The 24,193-nt window shown below is 37.9% G+C and overlaps 1 protein-coding gene across 4 annotated transcripts in view; it reads left to right on the top strand.

Moving 5' to 3' along the window:
* RIF1 (replication timing regulatory factor 1) overlaps positions 1–24,193 on the top strand; it is a 72,235-nt gene that overhangs the window by 21,330 nt on the left and 26,712 nt on the right. For 3 of the 4 annotated variants that reach the window (XM_012457071.2, XM_012457074.2, XM_012457070.2), the window contains exons 10-21: positions 3,260–3,411; positions 5,316–5,433; positions 6,608–6,784; positions 7,023–7,133; positions 8,464–8,526; positions 9,793–9,893; positions 11,801–11,887; positions 12,779–12,849; positions 13,038–13,218; positions 15,376–15,483; positions 16,442–16,591; positions 22,147–22,246. In XM_012457071.2, the coding sequence (XP_012312494.2) occupies positions 3,260–3,411; positions 5,316–5,433; positions 6,608–6,784; positions 7,023–7,133; positions 8,464–8,526; positions 9,793–9,893; positions 11,801–11,887; positions 12,779–12,849; positions 13,038–13,218; positions 15,376–15,483; positions 16,442–16,591; positions 22,147–22,246 (1,419 nt within the window). The remainder of the gene's footprint in view (positions 1–3,259; positions 3,412–5,315; positions 5,434–6,607; positions 6,785–7,022; positions 7,134–8,463; positions 8,527–9,792; positions 9,894–11,800; positions 11,888–12,778; positions 12,850–13,037; positions 13,219–15,375; positions 15,484–16,441; positions 16,592–22,146; positions 22,247–24,193) is intronic. The other variant, XM_064382784.1, reaches the window with a different exon arrangement.

The following is a 24,193-nucleotide window of genomic DNA, read 5'->3' as shown; positions in this document are numbered from 1 at the left end:
ATGAGTACTTAACTAGGTGGTAGTTAATCTTAGATTTAATTAATACCGTATGTTACAAGAGCTGCAAAGTAATGTTTATCCTATATTTTTCCTGCCAAAGACAGTTAATTATCCTATTTCTTCCTCCTTTTAATATATTTTGTAATGTGATTGTTTGCATTAAATATAATTACTTTTATTTAAAATACTGGTAAAATTATATTTTGGGGACATAGGTTTTTTTGTTTTTGTTTTTGTTTTTGAGATGGAATTTCGCTCTTGTTGCCCAGGCTGGAGTGTAGTGGCACAATCTTGGCTCACTGCAACCTCCACTTCCTGGGTTCAAGTGATTCTCCTGCCTCAGTCTCCCAAGTAGCTGGGATTACAGGCATGTGCCACCATGCCCAACTAATTTTGTATTTTTAGTAGTGACAGGGTTCCTCTATGTTGATCAGGCTGGTCTCAGATTCCCCACCTCAGGTAATTTGTCCACCTTGGCCTCCCAAAGTGTTGGGATTACAGATGTGAGTCACCACGCCCAGCCTGTTTGGCTTTTTTTATTTTTTAAAAGACAGGGTCTGTCATGTCACCTAGACTGGAGTACAGTGGCATGATCATGGCTCACTGCAGCCTTGACCTCCTGGGCTCCAGTGATCTGTCCACTTCAGCCCCCTAAGTAGCTGGGACCACAAGTGGGTGCCACCAAATCTGGTTAATTTTTGTATTTTTTGTAGAGATGTGGTTTGGCCATGTTTTTCAGGCTAGTCCCAAACTCCTGAACTCAAGCAATTCACTTGCCTTGGCATCCCAAAGTGTTAGGACTATAGGTGTGAGCCACTGTGCTTAGTCTACTATAATTTTTAATTAAAATTGTAGCTTATTTTTATGAGCTGGCATGTATTTGGGTCTAACTCTAAACCCAGAAGTGTGAGGTAATGTTTGGGGCTACAGTCTTTAGGGATTAAGTTGAAGCATAAAATAAGAGTGGTTTAAAGAAGGTAAGTTAAAAATAAGTTCAGAGCTAGAGAATCCATGACTGATACTGTGAATCTAGGAGTTCATCAAGGAATCAGATGACTGTCTTTTTACTCTGTCATCTTCAGTTTGTCTTAGGTGCAGACAGGAAGGAGGGAAGGTAGAAGAGCAGAAAAGACTTCTTCACAGCTGAGTTAGTTATACCCAGAAAGAGCCTTCTAAGAATCTTACATAAACATTCACTTAAATTTTACTACGTAGAATGGCTCAATAGAGGACTAGAAAAAGTAGTCAAAAATTGTCACGCATCTCTGTCCTGCATAAAATCAGATTTTGTAATTAAAGATTGGTTTATTGCATGGCAATTAATAATCTCTGCTACTGTAGAGATACTATTATGGAGCTATTTGCATAAATAGAATAGGAGGTTGAGTGCAGTGGCTCATGCCTATAATCCCAGTACTTTGGGAGTCCAAGGCGGGCGGATCACCTGAGGTCAAGAGTTTGAGACCAGCCTGACCAAAATGGAGAAACCCAATCTCTTCTAAAAATACAAAAATAAGCTGGGCGTGGTGGTGGCCCCTGTAATCCCAGTTACTCGGGAAGCTGAGGCAGGAGAATAGCTTGATAGCAAGAGGTGGAGATCGTGCCATTGCACTCCAGACTTGTCAACAAGAGCGAAACTTCGTCTCGAAAATTAAATAAATAAATAAAATAGGAGCCCCAAAAAGGAAGTGTTTTGGACTGGAGAACTTGTTCATATAGTGATCTGCCTTTATTTTCTTGTAGAAGTGTTCATTGAAATAGCTAGGTGGCAGAGTAGTTGTAACAGACATTGTTGAATGCCATTCCACCAAATACATGGCCTGACTGATGTTTCAGAATCCTTTTGAAGTCTAATTAACTAATTAATTAATTTTCATTTTTTGAGACGAATTGCTCTGTCACCCAGGCTGGAGTGCAGTGTTGTGATCTCAGCTCACTGCAACCTCTGCCTCCCAGGTTCAGGTGATTCTCCTGCCTCAGCCTCCTGAGTAGCTGGGATTACAGGCGCCCGCCACCGTGCCTGGCTAACGTTTTTGTATTTTTAGTAGGGATAGTTTCACCATGTTGGCCAGACTGGTTTCCAACTTCTGACCTCAAGTGACCCGCCCACCTCGCCCACCCAAAGTGCTGGGATTACAGGCGTGAGCCACCACGCCCGACCCTTTTCAGGTCTTTTTTTTTTTTTTTTTTTTTTTGAGATTGAGTCTCCCTCTGCCACCCAGGCTGGAGTGCAGTGGTGTGATCTCAGCTCACTGCAACCTCCGCCTCCTGGATTCAAGCGATTCTCCTGCCTCAGCCTTCCAAGTAGTTGGGATTATTGGTGCATGCCACCACACAGCTTATTTTTGTATTTTTGGTAGAGACGGGGTTTCACCATGTTGGCCAGGCCGGTCTCAAACTCCTGACCTCATGATCTACCAGCCTTTCAAACTCCTGACCTCATGATCCACCGGCCTTAGCCTCCAAAAGTGCTAGGATTATAGGTTTGAGCCACCATACTTGGCCTTTAGGTCTTTGACAAGTTATTTAGCACAGACTATGTCTTAATTTTACGTATTCCCAGTCTTACTCATTTGGCATAAATATTTTGTCTGAAGATTGGATTTAATTTCTATGCTGAATTTTAGCAATCCGATTATTGTTACTGTAGGAGGGTCTTGAATTTAAATGAATCTATATTTCAAAAATGTATTCAGTCAGTGGCCCCAACAGTAATGATATTGGATGAATATATTAATAATTGATTTTTTTTAAATGATAGCCTTGTTTGGCATAATGTAAACATATGCCTCCATTTCTTTGTCAGATGAGGATGATGAGAATGCTAAAGCAGCTAGTACGGTATTTCTCAAAGTTTTGGCATTTTGTGCTGGATAATTTATTGTTTGGAACTGTCCTGTGTGTTGAAGTTTAGTAGTGTCCCTAGTCTCTACTCAGTAAGATGTTAGCAGCATCCCCTCACTTGTACCCAACCTAAAATGTTTCCTGGTGGGAAATTGTCCTGGCACACAATATCTAATAAATATTACTTACTCTTTTTAAAATCTATCTTTGCTTTATAGAGTGTTTTTGGTGCAGTTGTACTGCAGTTTATCAAAATGCAAGTTTTGGGTAGAGCCAAGGACAGCCTGAGGATTTAGTTTTTTAAAAATATTTTAAAATCTGTTCTCTGGCTGAGATAAAAGACTGTTGTTGCATAACTAATTTTAGAATCTTTGGCTTGGATGTTTCTTTACCCTTGTGCTTATTTTCTTTTAAGACATACTGTGCAGTGCAAAAAGACTCAAGTTGTTAATGCAGCCTTTGAGTTCCATTCATGTGAGAACAGAAACTCTAGCATTAACAAAACTAGAAGTCTGGTGGTATTTACTGCTGAGACTTGGACCTCATCTTCCTGCTAATTTTGAACAGGTAACATTTCAAGTGTTGACTGTAGGACTTTATGTTTTTTGTTATTGTGTTTTCAAATTCTTATGAACCTAATCTTTTAGTGTTTTTTTTGCTATTTATTAGCAGACTAGAACATATAAAGGATATTTCTTTTTATTGGCACAGAATTGAAATTCATTTCCCACAAGGGATATTGTTCAATTGCTTGAAATTGAGCCCCTTTACCTGAAGTGTTTTTATTTTTTACTTATTTATTTATTTTGAGATGGAGTCTTATTCTGTCACCCAGGCTGGAGTATAGTGGTAAGATCTCGGCTCACTGCAGCCTCCATCTCCCAGGTTCAAGTGATTCTCCTGCCTCAGCCTCCTGAGTAGCTGGGACTACAGTTATGCAACCACACCCATCTAATTTTTTGTAATTTTAGTAGAGACGGGGTTTTGCCATGTTGTCTAGACTGGTCCCGAACTCCTGGCCTCAAGTAATCTGCCCTCCCCCATGCTGGGATTACAGGCATGAGCCACCGTGCCTGGCCCTGAAGTGTTTTTAAATCAGCAAATACTCAAAAATATTTATTCTTACTCTACAAGCATTATGATTTTAAAAAGAGGCTTTGGCCAGGTGCGGTGGCTCACGCCTGTAATCCCAGTACTTTGGGAGGCTGAGGCAGGCGGATCACAAGGTCAGGCATTTGAGACCAGCCTGGCCAATATGGTGAAACCCCGTCTCTACTAAAAATACAAAAATTAGCTGGGCATGGTGACTCGCACCTATAGCCCCAGTTACTTGGGAGGCTGAGGCAGGAGAATCGCTTGAACCCAGGAGCAGAGATTGCAGTGAACCGAGATCAGCCACTGCACTTCAGCCTGGGCAACAGAGCGCAACTCCATCTCAAAAAAAAATTTAAAAAGATTTTTTTCCCCAGAGGGTTTGGAATATAATTGAGAGGAAAATCAGCATCAGTGAAATCAAGTGCTACACAGGGTAGATATAAGGTTGGACCAGTTCTTATTTTTTCTTTCTCCTTTTTTTATGCTGAATGGTGGTAACCAATGACTTATTCGTGTTGTAGTTGTTTTTAATTGTTACACAATGATTTTACAAATTCTTCAAGATTTTAATATCCTTACTGGTATTTAGATCTAAAGTTTAATCTTATCTAAGCCTTTTGGGTTTTTTACAATTGTTTCCATCCTTGGTTTTTGAAAATTTTTTTTTGTAACAGTTAAAAGGAACAGCTCTGATAACATCTTTTTTATTTCTTTATCACTCATTCTGGATTTTGGGGGTGTATTTTACTTCTGCATCTGTGGTCCTTAAATTTTATATAAATGGCTACATAGCAGGGAATGCATTCTTGGAAAGGAGGACTTATAAATATATTTAAGCCATGTTTATTCAGTTCTTAATTTTTTATTAAGACTTAAATTTTATATGACATGAAGTAATTGAAGTTGGGCATTGACAGTAATGTAATTTGGATCATAATGAATTTTCCAAATTCTACCATCGTAAGGATCTAATAGGCTAGTCTTAATGCATTTGTCCAATACATTAATTGGAATCATTTATTTGGTAACTACATGTGACTGGTACTAGAATGGTGTTACAAATGAGCTATGTCTTAGTTCATATTTTCCAAAGCTTTTAAAAAGTTAAAATTAGCCTACCAATAATGTGTAGAATTCAGATGTTTATAAACAAATTTAGGTAATACACATTTAGGGCAAATAACAGTTGTAATAAAACATTCATTTTTTTTCCCCCACATTTTATTTTTTAGCCTGTTGGTGCATGGAAACAACCTGTAAAATGGAATATATTAAGGCTCCATTTAAAAGAAATTTGTATTATGTGAGGCTTTTAGAAACTGTGACAGTTGTATAGTTTATATAGATTAATATTTTCCCATTCTTCACCCCAATAGGTTTGTGTGCCTCTGATTCAAAGTACAATTAGCATTGATTGTAATGCCTCACCTCAAGGCAATTCATGTCGTGTAGCTACATCTCCAGGTTTAACTCCTATGACTCCTGTAAACAAAGGTAAGAGGTAGATATCCTTGTTTTTTGCTTTTTTAATCAGGCTTTGTTGACCTAGAACCATAATTTTGAAGCAGGAAGGAAAAAGGGCTTTGAGAGGTTTTGCTCAGTGTTTTTCATATGAAATGAATCACTTCATAATTTTTAGGTTCGTTACCCAAAAATCCATTATGTTTTACTGTTTTTTTTTTTATGTTGTAGATTACTGTTGTAAGTGCATTGTTGTGATTTAGAAGAGACAGATTTTTTTTTTTTACTGTATTGTATGGGGTGCATTACACAAAACTCAGAGCAGCTAACATGAAACTGTGGATTTTAGAACCAGAATCTTAGCACTATTAAAACAACACATCAGCCAGGTGTGGTGGCTCATACCTGTAATGTCAGCAGTTTGGGAGGCCTAGGCAGGTGGATCACCTGAGGTTGCCAACATGGTGAAACCCCGCCTCTACTAAAAATACAAAAATTAGCTCAGCATGGTGGCAGACTCCTGTAATCCCAGCTACTTATGGGGGCTGAGGCAGGAGAATTGCTTGACCCCAGGAAGCGGAGGTTGCAGTGAGCCAAGATCACACCACTGCACTCCATCCTGAGTGATAGAGCGAGACTTAGTCTCATAAAAAAAGAAAAAGAGAAAAACAACCCTTCAGCCAGGTGCAGTGGCATGCACCTATAATCTCAGTACTTGGGGAGACTGAGGTAGGGTTCGATACCAGCCTGTGCTACATAGTGAGACCCTGTCTCTACAAAAAATTTAAAAATTAGCCAAGCACAGTGGCATCCACCTATAGTTACAGCTGCATAGAATGCTGAGGTTGGAGAATTGCTTGAACCCAGGAGTTTGAGGTTATAGTGAGCTATGATTATGACTGTGCTCCAGCCTTGGCAGTACAATGAGACTGTCTCAAAAAAAAAAAAAAATCTTAGCAGATAGAATAAAAGTGATTTTTTATGTATATCACTGAAAGACAGTTATTTCATACGTATTATTTTTTGTTTGCCGTCTGAGTCTTCTAAAGTTATGTTACAGAGTGCCTGCTTATTAATATTTCAAGGTGCAGATTAATGCTTGAGACGTTTAAACTCTGTTTTTAAAAGTTACATTGAAATGATATATATGCATTTGGGTAGCCAATATAAAATAAGCTTATATGACTTACTCTTTTTTTCCTTAAAGGTGCTTCCTCCCCATATGGAGCCCCGGGAACTCCCCGAATGAACCTGAGTTCGAATTTAGGTGGAATGGCCACAATCCCTTCCATTCAACTTTTGGGACTTGAAATGTTGCTTCATTTCTTGTTGGCTCCAGAAGTCTTGAGTTTTGCTAAGCAAAATAAATTTGTGCTAAGCTTAGGTATTTAAATGTTTTAAGACTAATTTTATTTATATTAAAACAATCCAGAACTTAGTGGATTGGGGTGAGGAGAGGTTTTTTTTCATAGCCAAAATACTTTATAATTGTGCATAAAATAAATGTGAATCTTTTTTATAGAAAACACACCTACTTAATAGATGATTTAAAGTTTTATAGTGAGAAATGTATTTCATAAATCTGTTGTTTTACGTGGTTTTCTTTTCTTCTCCCCTTTCAGAGCCACTTGAACATCCGTTAATCAGCAGCCCTTCTTTTTTTTCCAAACATGCAAATACACTTATCACTGCTGTTCGTGATAGCTTTGTTGCAGTTGGAAAAGACGCCCCCGGTAAGAGAATTTGATATTACTTAAATGTGTGTTTTAAAAGAAGATAAAATAGGCCAGTCACAGTAGCTCATACCTGTAATCCCAGCACTTTGGGAGTCACAGGCGAATGGATCACTTGAACTCAAGTTTGAGACCAGCCTGGGCAACATGACACAACTGTGTCTACAAAAAAATAGAAAAACTAGGTGGGCATGGTGGCAGACACTTGTAGTCTCAGCTGTTCTGGTGGCAGAGGTATGAGAATTGCTTGAGCCCAGCAGGTGGGAGGTTGCAGTGAGCCAAGATTGTACCACTGCACACTCCAGTGTGGGTGATAGAGCAAGAACCCTGTATCAAAAAATAAAAAATAAGATAAAATAGCAAATATTATGGTGCCACTTACCAGATTGTTCATCAAATAGTTTTTGAACTTTACATATTTTCATTTAATCTTTGCAGTAACTTTCCATGTTAGTTCATTTTACAAATGAGCAAACTGGGTTGTACAGGAAATACTTAAGTTGTACAGAGTCGCTTATAAGTGGTATTACTGTGATTGAGGCTCCGGCTCTGTGGCTGAAGCATCTGTATCTAAACACTTGTGTTATATGGCCTATCAAATAATAAAGAAAGGAAACTTCAAAAATTGTTTGCTGTTTAACTGGTTGGAAAAAGCATCACAGTAAATCACATAATTTTTTTCTATTGGTTGTTAGATACCCTTCTGAATATCTATGAATAATCTCTATCTCAAATGTAGTGGGCATTCCATTCAGAAAAGAAAGATAATGGAAAAAAGATAAAGCAGTTACCCTTATTTATGCAATTCAGTGTTAACATGTTACCGTTGTTTTAAAGAACACAATTATGGCTGGACATGGGTAGCTCACGCCTGTAATCCTAACACTTTGGGAGACTAAGCTGGTTGGGTTGCTTGAGGCAGATTATGACCAGCCTGGGCAACAAAGTGAGAATGCCATCTTTACAAAAAATAATAATAATAATAATAATTAGCTGGATGTGGTGTGTACCTATAGTCCTAGCTACTTGGGAGGCTGATGTGGGAAGACAGCTTCAGCCCAGGTTGTTGAGATGACAGTGAGCTATGATCGTGCCACTGTACTCCAGCCTGGACAGAGCAAGACTGTATCTCAAAAAAATAAACACATGTAGTTTCTACAAACAAAAATGAGGTGATAGTGTTTTATAACCTTACTACAGGGCTATCATGAGGAAAATTACATTATTAACTTGTTCAATTTATTTCTTTAGAATAAGGAAGTAAAGGGAGAGTGTTAGTCATAGTAGTACATAGTCATATATACTTCATTTAAAATACTTTGTTTGACAGATGTGGTTGTCAGTGCTATCTGGAAGGAGCTAATTAACTTGGTGAAGTCAGTTACTGAATCAGGTAAGCATTATTACACTGATCAAATTATTTTTTTTTTGAAACGAGGTGGTCACATGATTTTTATAATATCCAGTGAATTGTTTGGCATATATAAAATTTAAAAGTATTTCTTGTACTGTCATAGTTTCCAGGTTTTAATTTGTAGTTGATGGTTGAACAACAGTGGAGTTAGTTGTGCTGACCCATCACACAGTCGAAAATCTACATATAACTTTTGACTCCCCCAGAACTTAACTACTTATAACCTGTTGATTGGAAGCCTTGCTGATAACATAAATAGCTAATGAACATATATTTATATGTTATTAAATGCTGTGTTCATTAACACTGTGTTAAGTTAGAGAAAAGAATGTTAGGAGTCATAAGGAAGGGAAAATACAGTCATTACTTGGAAATGCGTTATCATATCCTTGTCTTCATGTTGAGTATGCTAAGGAGGGAAGAGGAGAGGTGGAACTTGCTGTTTCAGGGATGGAGGAAAACCTGAGTATGAGTGGATTCAAGCAGTCCAAACCTGTGCTGTTCAAGGGTCAACTGTACTTTAAACAAGGCACTTGTTGATTTAGAAAAAAAATTTTACAGCTCTCTGTGTAGTCACCTCTGAAAGTACATGCTTAGAAAAACACCCTTCTTGCCAGGCGTGGTGGTTCATGCCTATAATCCCAGCACTTTGAGAGGCTGAGGCAGGTGGATCACCTGAGGTCGGGAGTTTGAGAACAGCCTGGCCAAGATGGTGAAACTCTATCTCTACTAAAAATACAAAATTAGCTGGGCATGGTGGTTCATGTCTGTAATCCCAGCTACTCGGGAGGCTGAGACAGGAGAATCACTTGAACCCAGGAGGTGGAGGTTGTGGTTAGCCAAGATTGTGCCATTGCACTCCAGCCTGGGCAACAAGAGCGAAACTCCATCTCTAAAAACAAAACCAAAAAAAAAAAAAAAAACCCCTTCTTGGCTGGGCATGGTGTCCCAACGCCTATAATCCCAACACTTTGGGAGGCTGAGGCAGGCGGATCACCTGAGGTCAGGAGTTTGAGACCAGCCTGGCAAACCTGTCTCTACTAAAAATAGAAAAATTAGCCCAGTGTGGTGAACACCTTTAATCCCAGCTATTTAGGAGGCTGAGGCAAGAGAATCTCTAGAACCTGGGAGGTGGTGATTGTGGTGAGCTGAGATTATGCTACTGCACTCCAGCTTGAGTGACAGAGCGAGACCCTGTTTCCAAAAAAGACAAAGAAAAGAACTAAACTCTTTGCTTTTTAATAGGTAATAAAAAGGAGAGACCAGGTTCTGAAGTTTTGACTCTTTCTTTAAAGTCTTTGGAAAGCATAGTAAAGTCTGAAGTATTTCCTGTATCAAAAACGCTGGTAAGTGTAATACCCATATGTTGGACTTTAAAAACCATATTCTGAAGTTAAACTTTATATTGAAGATATTTGCACAGATCTAGTTTGTCAAGACGTTTTTTGTATCAAGCATTCCTCAGTAGTTTAGCCCTATTGCAATAAGTGCCATTCTATTAACTGTAGTCATTTGAAACCTTTTTAATGAAGTGACTATAACAACAACCACAGACGTCTTCAATGTGATAAGAAAACAAGTATCCGCCGTACAGCGGAAAAATAGGGTAAAGGACATGAAACTTGAACTGAAGAAAGATGTCCTTTAATTTTATGATAGGATTGCTGAAAACCACTAATGGTTAGCTGGTACCTTGTTTTAAATTAACCATCTTTTACCAAGATAGTGACTTTGGTATTAAAATACATTTCTGTTTTTAACGTGTGTAGTACAGGAAGAAAAGTGAATTGAATATAATTTTGATGATATGAGCATCTCAAAATAAGGTCCAGATGGAACTAACAGTATTCTTATTTAAATTCTGATTTTGTTTCCTTTTTATACTTTGACAGTTACATGTTCTGTGACAGTATAGCATAGTGGTTAATAGCAAGGGCTCTGGAGCAGACTAGGTTTAATACCAGCCCAACTATTTATTAGCTGAGTAAGTTTGTGTAATTTATCTATTCTCTTGGCTTTTATAACCCTATATGTAAAAAGGGAATGTAACAGTAGTTGAGTTAAAGACTAAATGAGTTGATACCTGCAAAGTACTATGGGCCAGGCACAAACTAATACTGTCTATTATGATTACTAATCTGTTTCAGATGACAGTATGTGAAAGTGTATTTTCACTGATGTAACTTTCATATTGTTACAACATTTGAGTTGTGTAGTACATGTTCATACCAGTATGTTACAGCTGGACATGGTGGCTCACACCTGTAATCCTAGCACTTTGGGAGGTCGAGGTGGGCAAATTGCAAAAATTAGCCAGGCATGGTGGCACACCTGTAGTACTAGCTATTCTGGAAACAGAGGTGGGGGTGGGAGAATCACTTGAGCCCAGAAGGTTGAGGCTGCAGTGAGTCAAGATCGTGTCACTGCAGTCCAGCCTGGACAATAATGAGACCCTGTCTCAAAAAAGAAAAGAAACAATATAGTAATATTTTTGGAGAGCAGTTTGGTAGGCTCAGTCAGTTTAATTTAGCAGTCTCACTCTGTTGCCCAGACTGGAGTGCAGTGGAGCAATCTCGGCTCACTGCAACCTCCACCTCCCGGGTTTAAGCAATTCTCTGCCTCAGCCTCCCAAGTAGCTGGGATTACAGGCGCCTGCCACCATCCCTGGCTAATTTTTGTATTTTTAGTAGAGTTGGGGTTTCACCATGTTGGCCAGGCTAGTCTTGAACTCCTGACCTTGTGATCCACCTGCCTCGGCCTCCCATAGTGCTGGGATTACAGGCATAAGCCATGGTGCCCAGCCTCATGTAGCAGTCTTTTTATATATTGATGCAAAAACTCTGTAACAAGGTAAGATGAAGGTTAGTTGCAAAGTTTAGTGTAAAGGCTTTAATGGTTTAAAGGAATGTGTATATAACCGCCTACCCAGGAAGTATGTGTTTTTCTGTGTACTTATATATATAGAAATTTAGAAGGTCTGGGAAGGTAGACTCCAAACTGTGAAAGTGTTGATTATCCCTAGAGATTAAAGACTTTGCCTGCTTTCTGTATTTCTATGTTTGGACTTTTAAAACTGATGCAGATATATTCATGTTAGTGAATGAATGCTTTTGATCTTTTTTAACTAATGAGATTATATTTACGTTAATAAATGAACATTACTTGTAACTGTTAGAGAAACAGTTAACACTCAGACTTTTATTAGGTAATATTTTTATGGCTAATTTACTGTAAAACCTTTTATCTCTCATAGGTCCTCATGGAAATTACAATTAAAGGACTTCCTCAGAAAGTATTAGGTTCACCAGCATATCAGGTTGCTAATATGGATATTCTTAATGCAAGTATCTTAAATGTAATATGATGAGGATTGGCCAAAAACAATCATATTTCCCTTTTTAATTTTCATTATTATGTTTTATTTATAATTTTTTTTTTTGAGACAGAGTTTCACTCTTGTTGCCCAGGCTGGAGTGCAATGGCTCAGTCTCAGCTCACCGTATCCTCCGCCTCCCGGGTTCCAGTGATTCTCCTGCCTTAGCCTTCCAAGTAGCTGGGATTACAGACATGTGCCACCACGCCCGGCTAATTTTGTGTTTTTGGTAGAGATGGGGTTTCTCCATGTTGGTCAGACTGATCTCAAGCTCCTGACCTCAGGTGATCAGCCTGCCTCAGCCTCCCAAAGTGCTGGGATTACAGGCGTGAGCCACCATACCTGGCCATATTTCCCTTTTTTTAAAAAAAGATACTTTATGTAAAATTCTGAGAGTATTGGATTTGAAGTATGTTGACCAAATTAAAGGAAAAACTGATAATGTAAACAATCAAATATGCTGCTATGTGAATGATGAAACTGTTTCCCTGGATTAAATAAATGTCTCTGAAAGGAAAATTTTCTATTTGTTTATATATAGTAATAGTGCTGGTTACTGTTACAAATATTGGAAACTAACGTAAAATGCACTTAGTATCTTTAGGATGTAGGCATTGTGATTCCTGCAAGTTTTAAGTTGATCCGTATAGAGGAAACAACTATGATTAGAATATAAAGAGCTTGATTTTTGTGTGTAGTTTACGGAAATAATTTTACTAAGATGGTTGTCATACCCTAAATAATGCCAGAAATTAAATTTGTCATGCTAAAACAGTTTTATTTCTTAAATAACCGATTACAGAAAACAAGTGTTCTATTCTTTGTAACTGAGAAGATTGACTTCATTTTCTCCTTCAGGGAACTCCAGCTTTGTTCTTAATTCAATTAATTTTCAACAATCTCTTGGAATGTGGGGTAGCAGATGAAAGGTAAGTTTGTACTTTAACTTAAAACTTTGTTGTTTGTCTTGGAAAGATTATATAATAAATGAAACTATTTCATAAGTTTAAGATTTTTTTAAAAAAGAATTCGTTAACTTTGTCAGTTATTTTAGAATGTTGTTAACATTCAGCTAATATTTATGCAAAAAGTTGATGTGTTCATAATTACTTTTCAGGTTCTTTCTCAGTTTGGAAACACTTGTAGGCTGTGTTCTTTCTGGTCCAACTTCACCACTAGCTTTCAGTGACTCTGTTTTAAATGTTATCAATCAAAATGCAAAGCAATTGGAAAATAAGGAGTATCTCTGGAGAATGTGGAGTGTTATAGTCACCCCATTAACTGAATTGATTAATCAGGTATGAAATAAGTCTGCTATATACTTTAGATATTATTTTTTTTTGTTACTTTAGATATTACTATTTTTTTTGTTAAGTGCAATTGGGGAAATGAATAGAAGTTTGTATTTGAATAGAAGACAGTAAATATTTTTTCTTGTGGAATTGGCAAACTTTGTACTTTGATTTTATTGCATTTCTGCCTCATTAGTAAAGAATCTATAATTTAATAGGGCCTAGTCATAGCTTCGTTTTCTTCAGTAGTGATTATCTAGAAGGATCACATAGATGTAAATTCTCATATATTGGGTTCTTTCAGTAGTTGTATTAACAGAGAATGACAGAGGTAATCTTGACTAGGCCATGTATTCCCATAGGTAAGCCACATTGGTGATTACCTCAGAGCCATATAGCATTCCCCTAAGTTAGGAATCTATCGAGAGTTGAATAATCTGTATGTTTAAATACTTAACGAAAGTGGGAATATTGACAGACTCTGGAGCACAAGTTCTGTTCATGATTTGTCAGCCTCTTTGTCCATCTTTAAATGGAATATGCATTTGCTGGGCTAGTAGTGCTGTAACTCAAAAATGAAATAACTCCAAGGATTTTTTTTTTTTGACGAGTTTCACTCTGTCATCCAGGCTAGACCTCTACCTCATGGGTTCAAGCAATTCTCCTGTCTCAGCTTCCTGAGTAGCTGGGACTACAGACGCACGCCACTATGCCTGGTTAAGTTTTGTATTTTTAGTAGAGATGGGATTTCACCATATTGGTCAGGCTGATCTCAAACTCCTGACCTCAGCCTCAATCTCCCAAAGTGCTGGGATTAGAGGCATCAGCCTCCATGCCCAGCTGAATTTTTTTTATGTTATAGTTATGTAGCCCTTGTTTTGGCTGCTGAAGCCAGCACACTATTCTTCTGAAAGAAAAGTCATTTACATTTTTCTTTCTTTTTTTTTTTTTAAAGATGGAGTTTGCTCTTATCACTGAGGCTCACTGCAGTCTCTGCCTCCTGGGTTGAAGCAATTCTCCTGCCTTAGTCTCCCGACTAGCTGGGATTACAGGCAACTGCCACCATGCCTGGCTACTTTTTTGTATTTTAGTAGAAATGGGGTTTTACCGTGTTGGTTAGACTGGTCTGGAACTCTTCACCTCAGGTGATCCACCTGCATTGGGCTCCCAAAGTGCTGGGATTATAGGCGTGAGCCACAGCACCCAGTCAGAAAAGTCATTTACATTCTTTTTTTTTTTTTTTTTTTGAGACTGAGTCTAGCTCTGTTTCCCAGGCTGGAGTACAATGGCACGATCTCGGCTCACTGCAACCTCCGCCTCTCGGGTTCAAGCAGTTCTTCAGCCTCCTAGGTAGCTGAGATTACAGGCGTGTACCACCACACCCAGCTAATTTTTGTATTTTTATTAGAGACAGGGTTTCATCATGTTGGCCAGAATGGTCTCGATCTCTTGACCTCGTGATCTGCCCACCTTGGCCTCCCAAAGAGCTGGGATTACAGGAATGAGCCTGCAAGCTTGGCAGTCATTTACATTCTTAAATAGCTTCCTACTGTTAGAAGGATCACAGAGGCCCTTTTTATGGTATTAGTTCTTGCTTAAATGCTGTGGTTGTATAGTAGAAGACTACTACTATAGTTGAGTTGCCTCTTGGATTCTTTTTTAGAACTTAAATGTAGTGCGTAATTCCCCCAGGTTGCCATTAACAAGTTACAGCCAGCTGGTGACTTAAAACAACAGGGATTTATTTTCTCATAGTTCTGGATACCAGCTATCCAAAATTAAGGAGTTAGTAGGATTGGTTTCTTTTGGAGCTCTGAGTCAGAATTTGTTCATGCCTCTCAGCTTCGGTGGTTGCCGGCAATCCTTGACCTTCCTTGGCTTGTGACTGCATCACTTGACTCTGCCTCCATCTTCACATTTTCGTTTTACAGAAAAGACTCCGTTCATTGGATTGGGGCCAACCCTAATCGAATAGGACCTCATCTGCAAAAACTGTATTTCCAAATAAGACTACATTCATAGGTTCCAGGGTTTAGGAGTTAAACGTATTTTGATTCTCAGTATTGGGGGAGACAGTTTTGCCCACTACTTCTAAGTTATGTTACTACTTACGATTAGAATAAGATGGTAATTTGTCTAAATTCATTATTTTTCTTGTTTTAGACTAATGAAGTAAATCAAGGTGACGCCTTAGAACATAATTTTAGTGCCATCTATGGTGCATTGACTTTACCAGTAAACCATATTTTTTCAGAACAAAGATTTCCAGTGGTAAGGCATTTTCAAGTATTTTGTTTCTGTAAGCTTCCACAATGATTTCTTTTCTTTTCTTTTCTTTTTTTTTTTTTTTTTTGAGATGGAGGCTCGCTGTCATCCAGGCTGGAGTGCAGTGGTGCAAAATCGGCTCACTGAAACCCCTGCCTCCTGGGTTCAGTCAGTTATCCTGTCTCAGCCTCCTGAGTAGCTGGGACTACAGGCGTATGCCACTGCATCTGGCTAATTGTCGTATTTTTAGTAGAGAGAGAGTTTCATCATACTGGTCAGGCTTGTCTCAAACTCCTGACCTCAGGTGATCCACCAGCCTCAGCCTCCCAAAGTGCTGGGATTACAGGTGTGAGCCACCATGCCCAGCCCACAATAATTTCTGAAATAACACTTCTTTATGACTTTATTATTAGCTTAGGAAAAAGGAAAATGATGAAGGAAGAGAGAAGTTGTTTTGGACCTTCGATAATTTTTGGTATCATAACTTACTTCCTCTCTTCAATTAGATCTCTGGGCTGTGGGGGAAAGGTTATTACTCTATGTTAGCCTCTTTGAAGTTTTGCTCTTGTTACCCAGGCTGGAGTGCAATGGTGTGATCTCGGCTCATTGCAACCTCCACCTCCTGGATTCAAGCAATTCTCCTGTCCTAGCCTCCTGAGTAGCTGGGATTACAGGAATCTGCCACTTTGCCTGGCTAATTTTTTGTATTTTTAGTAGAGATAGTGTTTCCCCATGTTGGCCAGGCTCGTCTTGAACTCCTGACCTCAGGTAATCCACCCATCTTGGCCTCCTGAAGGAAGTGCTGGGATTATAGGTGTGAGCCATTGTGCCTGGCCATTAGTCTGTCTTATGACACATTAAATGTTTCAGTGTTTTAAAAAAATGTTAAAGATGTATTGATTCTGTAAGCTATTTGATACATAGATATATATTAATGAAACTTCTTTTTAATTGTTATTGGTAGGCTACCATGAAGACTTTGCTTAGAACTTGGTCAGAATTATATAGAACATTTGCTCGCTGTGCTGCTCTGGTGGCAACAGCAGAAGAGAACTTGTGCTGTGAGGAACTTTCTTCCAAGATGATGTCCAGTTTGGAAGATGAAGACTTTTCAGTGAGTTTCATACTACCTTTTTTTGTTTGTTTTTGAACTATTTTTTTCAAGTAAATTGAGATAACATTTGTGAACTATCACTTCTGCTTCTATTTATAAGTAAGAGAGTTGATAGTGAAAACAAGTATACTTTGTGAAACAGTTTTGTGTCTTTGGGCTCTAAGGTCCACGTTTTGGTATCATTAACAGTGAGGATGTTTTACTATACTGTGCTGTATACTTCCTTGTGCTTGTGTCATTCTGGATTAATAAATCAAAGACCTTGCTGTCCTGGACCTCACTTTCTCATATGTATGTGTTCGATTTTTAAATTCAATTTCTTTGAAAGTTTGTAGTCTTAGAAAATTTAAGTCTCTTTTCTCTTTCCTTCCCTCCTCCTGGATGGAAAGGACAGCTGTTGCCAACAGATTGATACATATCATTCCAGAATAGACCTCTTTCTTTGTATTTACACAGTCATTTGCATATTGATACTTGCATATGCATATGAATAGTGTTCTTGCCAATGAAATCCTTATTGCATTTATTCCTAAGTAATTGTGTAACTTTTCATAAAACACTGTCTCAACTCCTTTTCAAGTCAATCCATATGTCTCTATTGTTTCTTTCAACTGCTGTGCAGTATTCTGTAGTACGGTTGTACCATTACTTGGAATTCTAGTATTTTAAGGACATTTTGGTTGTTTTAATTTATTTCTGTGTGTAATCCTGGTAATGGTTTTCACACAGAAACCATTGTTTTTCCTTGCAAATTATTGAAATGGTATTTGTTGTGTGTGTTTTCTCTACATCTTATATCTGACACACATTTTAATGAGGAATAAAAGAAAGTAAAAATAGTTGTGTTTTTTTTGAGACAGAGTCTCATATTGTCACCCAGGCTGGAGTGCAGTGGCACTATCTGGGCTTACTGCAACCTCCGCCTCCTGGGTTCAAGCGGTTCTCCTCCCAAGTAGGTGGGACTACAGGTAGGTGCCACCAAGTCTAGCTAATTTTTGTATTTTTAGTAGAGAACAGAGTTTCACCATGTTGGCTAGGCTGGTTTCAATCTCCTGACCTCATGTGATCTGCCCACCTTGGCCTCCTGAAGTGGTGGGATTACAGGCGTGAGCCACCGCACCTGGCCATAAGTATCAGTTCTTATTGTAAAAGATTACAAACGACAAAGCCAATTCCCCTTCACAGACGTCTTCTCATCAGTAATAATCACTACCCATAGTTAGATGTTCACTGTTTTAGTGTTTTAAATGCATTTATATACATATCCTCTACTTGTTATTAGCACAATTCTAATTGTATTTATCAGAGTGACTTTACAAATGTAAATCAGATCTTGTCACTCTTGAAATACTACTGTAGCTTTTTGTTAGATTTGTAATAAAATTCTGAGCTCCTAACGCTATCCATGAGGTTTCTGTTTCCTTCCTCAAAGGACTTACCTAATGGAGCTTGTGTATTTTTGTTAGAGCATCTTATTTCCTTTTCAGCACTGTCTCGAAATTGTTTATTTCTGTACTTCATTTTGTTACTTCCCCCATACTCCATGAGGTTAGGGACATTGTCTGTTATGATGGTGATTATCTCTGAGACCTATCTACTGAATTAATAATGTGCATGTTTTTATAACTGATAGGGAGAATGTTGACCCTCAGCTACCATGTTTTATTAGTTAGGCTGTTTCTGCCTTTGTTCCTTTCCAGAAGAGACTTGGAGTCTATCAGATTTCATAAAATACCCTGTTGAGATTTTGCTTGGCTTTGGTAACACTGAATTCACAGGTTAATTAGAAAAATAGTTTACATCTTTCTCATCAAATTGTTCTTTCCAGGGATTTGTATTTATTTAGGTCTTCTGAAGTTAACCTAACTTGATTATTGTTTTTAAGCTGTTTTTTGACCTATTATAAATAGGTCTCTCCTTCCTTCATACTTGATTTTTGCTGAAGTACATAAAAGTTGTTATTTACATATTTCCTTATGTTGAATCTTGTGTTTTGGGAATACATTTCTGGTTGAAGTGCTATTCTTTTAAATTATCATAGGATTCATGTTTTTTTCTACATGTATCTTCATAAGTGATACTGGAGTTCTCATTGTTCAAAGTATTATAGTAATAGTAATGTCTTAGAATGATTTAGAAAACTATTCTTCACCAATTTAAATAGTGTAAGAGGAATGCCATATCTATGGTTGTATTGTTCTTTCTTTCTTTTTTTCTCCCTTCCCCTCCTCTTCTTTTCCTTCTTTTCTTCCTTTTCCTTCTTTTCTTTGTTTTCTTTCTTGATGATGAGGTCTTGCTGTGTTACCCAAGCTGGAATGCAGTGGCTGTTCACAGGTGCCACGCACACTACAGCCTCCAACTCCTGGGTTCAAGCAGTTATCCTGCCTCAACCTCCCAAGTGGGTTGGACTACTTGATGCCAAGCCCACCAACCTTTTTGCTCTGAAGTTTTCTCTTTTCTTGGTTGTACTTGGTAATCAAAGGCTTATCTAAGTCTACCAAGGAAAACAGCGTGTAGTTTTATTTTATTGATCATTACTACAGCTTTTTACTTTTCTTTGTCGTTACATACATTGAATGGTTTTGTTTTAACGCTTAACTTTTTTCAAACCTGTGCATCTAACACTTATTACTGCCATCAGTGATTATATAGACTACTTTGATGCCTTTTTAAATAGCACTAGGGAACTTGGAAGGGTGCTTTGTAATTTAAGAGAATTACGGATGTGTGTGGCGATTTTATCATTTTTTGTTTTACTGTATTGTGATCAGAGAGGATCATCTATGACTTCTTGGGTTTTGTCTTGTTTTGAGATGGAGTCTTGCTCTTTTGTCCAGGCTGGAGTGCAGTGGCATGATCTCAGCTCACTGCAACCTCCACCTCCTGGGTTCAAGCGATTCTCCTGCTTCAGCCTCCCGAGTAGCTGGGACTACAGGCGCCTGCCACCACGCCCAGCTAATTTTTGTATTTTTAGTAGAGACAGTGTTTCACCATATTGGCCAGGCTGGTCTGGAACTCCTGACTTTGTGATCTACCTGCCTTGGCCTCCCAAAGTGCTGGGATTACAGTTGTGAGCCACCGTGCCTGGCCCTATGACTTCAGATTTTAGAATTCATCTTATGTTAGAACTCTGTGATGATGTAGTTTTATAATTGTTTATTTATAAGATACTTGTGATTAAGTATCCTCTGATTATGAATTTGCTGCATATTACCATGTTGATTAAATATTTTGATGCTATATTGTTACACATTAGAGATTAATGACTATTAATGTCTTCATGGTAACATGTTCCTTGTTACTGCCTTTTTCTTAAATTCTGCCAGTTTGAAATTTATTATACTCATAACTTTTTGAAAATTTGTGTCATCTGTGTCTTTCAAACACCTTCCTGAGCAATATTTTTATTTTTTTGAGATGGAACCTCTGTTGCAGGCTGGAGTGCAGTGGCATGATCTCGGCTCACTGCAACCTCCACCTCCTGGGTTCAAGCAGTTCTCCTGCCTCAGCCTCCCAAGTAGCTGGGAATACAGGCGCATGCCACCACACTGGGCTACTTTTGTATTTTTAGTGGAGATGGTTTCACCATGTTGGTCAGGCTGGTCTTAAACTCCTCACCTCAGGTGATCCACTCACCTTGGCCTCCCAAAGTGCTGGGATTACAGGCATGAGCAAGCGTGCCTGGCCATGTTTTTGATTTTACATTTAATATTTTAAATAGATTTCCCTTTTACTTCTGAGAATATTTTTTCTTCTGTTTGTGATATTGGCTCTTTGCTTATCAGTTAATTTATTTGGTATTTATACAGCACCTTCTTGGTGCTGGTTCTCATGATTATGCGTGTTTATCAATAAAGGTTAATAATGAACTGTTGAGTAGCTGAAATCTATTTCAGGAGAGATCCCATTTTTCTGGCTTTTATGACAAATTGTAGTTACAGACATCCTTTGTCATTGTGAGCAGAGAGGAATCTCCTCAAACTTAGCATCTTTTTATGTGAACATGTAGTTTGTCATCTGAACTGACCTTCCGCATGGTTTCCATAGATTGACTGGACACTGCTTTCCTTCTCTCGCCCTTAACATCCTGTTGTGGACGCTATTTTTGGATCAGATATGTGAATTAGTCCAGTGAGGTGGACAAATAGCAAGTAATACAGAATAAAAGGAGAAGAAACATTGGCCAGTGTGTAGATCTCTAATTTCAGCAGTTTGTAAATTAATCATTTGTCTTTTATTAAACACACTACTTTTGTAAAACCTTCACTATGTCTTCTGTTATTCAGAATTCTGCTAGCAAAGCTTATTATTTTTTAGATGTTCTGTGGTCTGGGATTTCCTTTTTCTGTTTTTTAGTTTCTCACCCTCCTCTACCCCTTTTAAATCTCCAAGTAGTTTTTGATGTGTTTGTGGATTAATTTTTATTGCTAGTGGATTGGGAAAGGAAGAGGAAAGGATATGGTAGAACTTAGCAAATTGGTTTTTTTTTTTGAGATGGAATCTCACTCTGTCACCCAGGCCGGAGTACAGTAGCACGATCTCGGCTCACTGCAACCTCCTCTTGTGTTCAAGTGATTCTCATGCTTCAGCCTCCTGAGAGCTGGGATTACAGGCATGCACCATCATGCCCTGCTAATTTTTGTATTTTTAGTAGAGACGGGGTTTCACCATGTTGGTCAGGCTGTTCTCGAACTCCTGACCTCAGGTGATTCGCTCACCTCAGCCTCCTGAAGTGCTGGGATTACAGGCGTGAGCCACTGTGCCTGGCCAGCAACTTGTTTTTATGTTTTGTTTCCATTGGTTTAGTGAACACTTGTACTTCATAGTTTTTGTTTTTGTTTTTTTTTTTGGCCAACTCACTGAGCAATTTACTTCATAATTTTTAAAAGGAATTTGTTAGAGAATCTATGATCCTGGTATTTCTAATCACAGTTTATTGGTTGATACGATGGCTTTTTTGGGCATCTTAAAGGTGAATTGTTTTTCTTAAATGTTGAGGAAGATAAAGTACAGTGTTTGAGTCACAGTAGTTAACTGAAAATTATTTGCAATCATATATGGTTACGTGCCTCATAACAATGTGTCAGTCAACAACACACCACAGATCCGGTACTATCTATCTCAAGGTGGTTGCAGAATGTTATAATATGGTATTTTTACTGTGTCTTTTCTATTCTTAGATACACAAATGCATACCATTGTGTTACAGTTGCCTATAGTATTCAGTGTAGTAACTACATACCTATACTGGTGTGTAGGCTACAGGTTTATAGCCTAGGAGCAACAGACTACATAGGTGTGTAGGAGGCTGTATCAGCTAGGTTTGTGTGAGTACACTGTGTTGTTCCCACAAGGTGAAATTGCTTAATGACCTATTTTTCAGAAAGGATCTCTGCTAAGCCATGGGTAGCTGCACTTAATGTACTATAAACTGTGACGTGTATGTTACGTAGATTACGTGGGAGTAACAGTCTTATATTTTTTCATGTTACTTACTGTTGTTGAATACTGTCCCAGTACTTGAATGTTTCTAACTGTAATACTCTCTTCCTTAGAATCTGTTGTTCGTGGATAGGATTATTCATATTATTACTGTAATGGTTGATTGCATTGATTTCTCACCATATAATATTAAATATCAGCCCAAAGTTAAATGTAAGTATATATTTTTTAACCTTTGTTTATCCAGTATTTCATAAATAGTACTGAACTTTGCCAGGGGAAGTCCTAATAGTTTTGCTACCTCATTTTACTACCTTTTCATCTTGTTTAGCCATGTTAGTTACTATACTAGGAGCTTTCATACATATTCTCTCTCACTCTCTCTTTTCTTTTTAATTTTCATATGCTCTGGATCATTCTCTTACCTCTTTCACAGACAAAATGTCTTTATGCCTTTTTATAACACAAAGATAAATATTCGAATTAGAGATTGACTAATAGTACAAATGATTTTACTTATTCCATCTGATATGAAGGATTATCTGGACAAGAAACTTATGCATAACTTGAAATGTTTTTATTTGCAAGCCTGATTTAAAATAATCGTTGAATTGACATTATAATTTAAAAGAAAATAATAGGATCAATTAATTGTTATTTTTTCAGAAATTTAAAATTGTTATAAAAATTTAACAAAGTGTTTACCTAAAAAATGGTAATTAAATGGTTACAATTAGACAATTTGAATCATAATAAGTTGTATGCCTTGGTTAGTTTTAAGTTATTTTGTAGGAAATAGTTTTTAAAATCTACTAATTGATTCATTGATGTAAAGTGTATCCACCTATGTTTATATGTTCATACCATATAGGTAGCGATAATCTGCCATTAATTAAAAATGTTAGTTGATGTTGAGATATATTATTTCTTCCTGTTTAAAGATTAGGAACATGTAAAATTATGTACCAATAAGATCTGCTGTTGATGAGTTTTCTAAAACATTCTTAGAATCTTTTTTGGGTTTTGAATTTTTACTGAGTAGCAGCATGTTATTCTCAGTAACATGTTAAGCTCCTTAAGTATATTATAGGTCAGAACATCCCAGCCTGCATGCCTTAGAAACAGGTTATACTGTTCTTGAAATACTGATCTTAGCTCTCCTCTTGGGCTGACCAAAACCTAATCTGATTACTTCAGTGTGTCAGAAAAATAGGTTTACTTTTGAAAACCATAAGTATACCAACATTGTATAACAGATGATGTCAGAAATTATAACCCACTGAAGTTTCATAGAGCCAAGGTGATGAGTCTCATGTTGACATAATTTTACCTATGCTGATACGTCTGAAATTAGATTTAACTGAATATCCAGTTCAGGAACTATAAATTCACAGTTACAAATGTCTTTTTGACTTCACATCCATGCAGAACAGAGCCAGAGTTCCTCTTGCTGTAAAATTTGGGTAATGGGGAGATTTCTAAAAGGAGTTGAGGAGAGGAAACAATATTAAGACTAGCTGAAAGAAAATCATTATTCAGAGTTGTACATTAGGCTCACCTTGGGATTTTTTGGTGACTTATATTAGTTTCCTTGGAAACTTTGTATTCCTTTTCTCAGGCTTGTTAACAGTTGATTGCATTCATCATATCTTCTCTGCCCAACCCCCAGCATATGCATTTGATTCTTTTTTTTCCTCTGAACCATTTGAAGGTATAGTTTTAGACAGGTTGACAACCTGGAACAGTTCCTCAGTCTTGTCTTTTGTGTCCTTCAAAAAAAAACTTTAGGCAAGGTGCAGTGGCTCACGCCTGTAATCCCAGCACTTTGGGAGGATGAGGTGGGTGGATCACCTGAGGTCAGGAGTTTGAGACCACCTTGGCCAACAGGGTGACAACCTGTCTACTAAAAATACAAAAATTAGCCAGGCATGGTGGCTCACACCTGTAGTCTTAACAACTTGGGAGGCCAAGGTGGGAGAATCGCCTGAATCCAGGAGGCAGGGGTTGCAGTGAGCTAAGATCATGCCACACTCCAGCCTGGGCTACAGAGCTAAACTGTGTCGCCAAAAAAAAACGCAAGCAACTTTACTTTCTTAGAGGCTCTCAATCTGGGATTATCATACTTCCTCAAGATTAGATTCAGGTTCCATTCATTTCTTT

The sequence above is a fragment of the Aotus nancymaae genome, unplaced genomic scaffold (genome assembly GCF_030222135.1).
Source record: "Aotus nancymaae isolate 86718 unplaced genomic scaffold, 86718_ANA_hifiasm-v0.15.2.pri h1tg000029l, whole genome shotgun sequence".
In the NCBI taxonomy this organism is placed as follows: domain Eukaryota; kingdom Metazoa; phylum Chordata; class Mammalia; order Primates; family Aotidae; genus Aotus; species Aotus nancymaae.
This window is presented reverse-complemented; position numbering and strand designations above follow the sequence as displayed.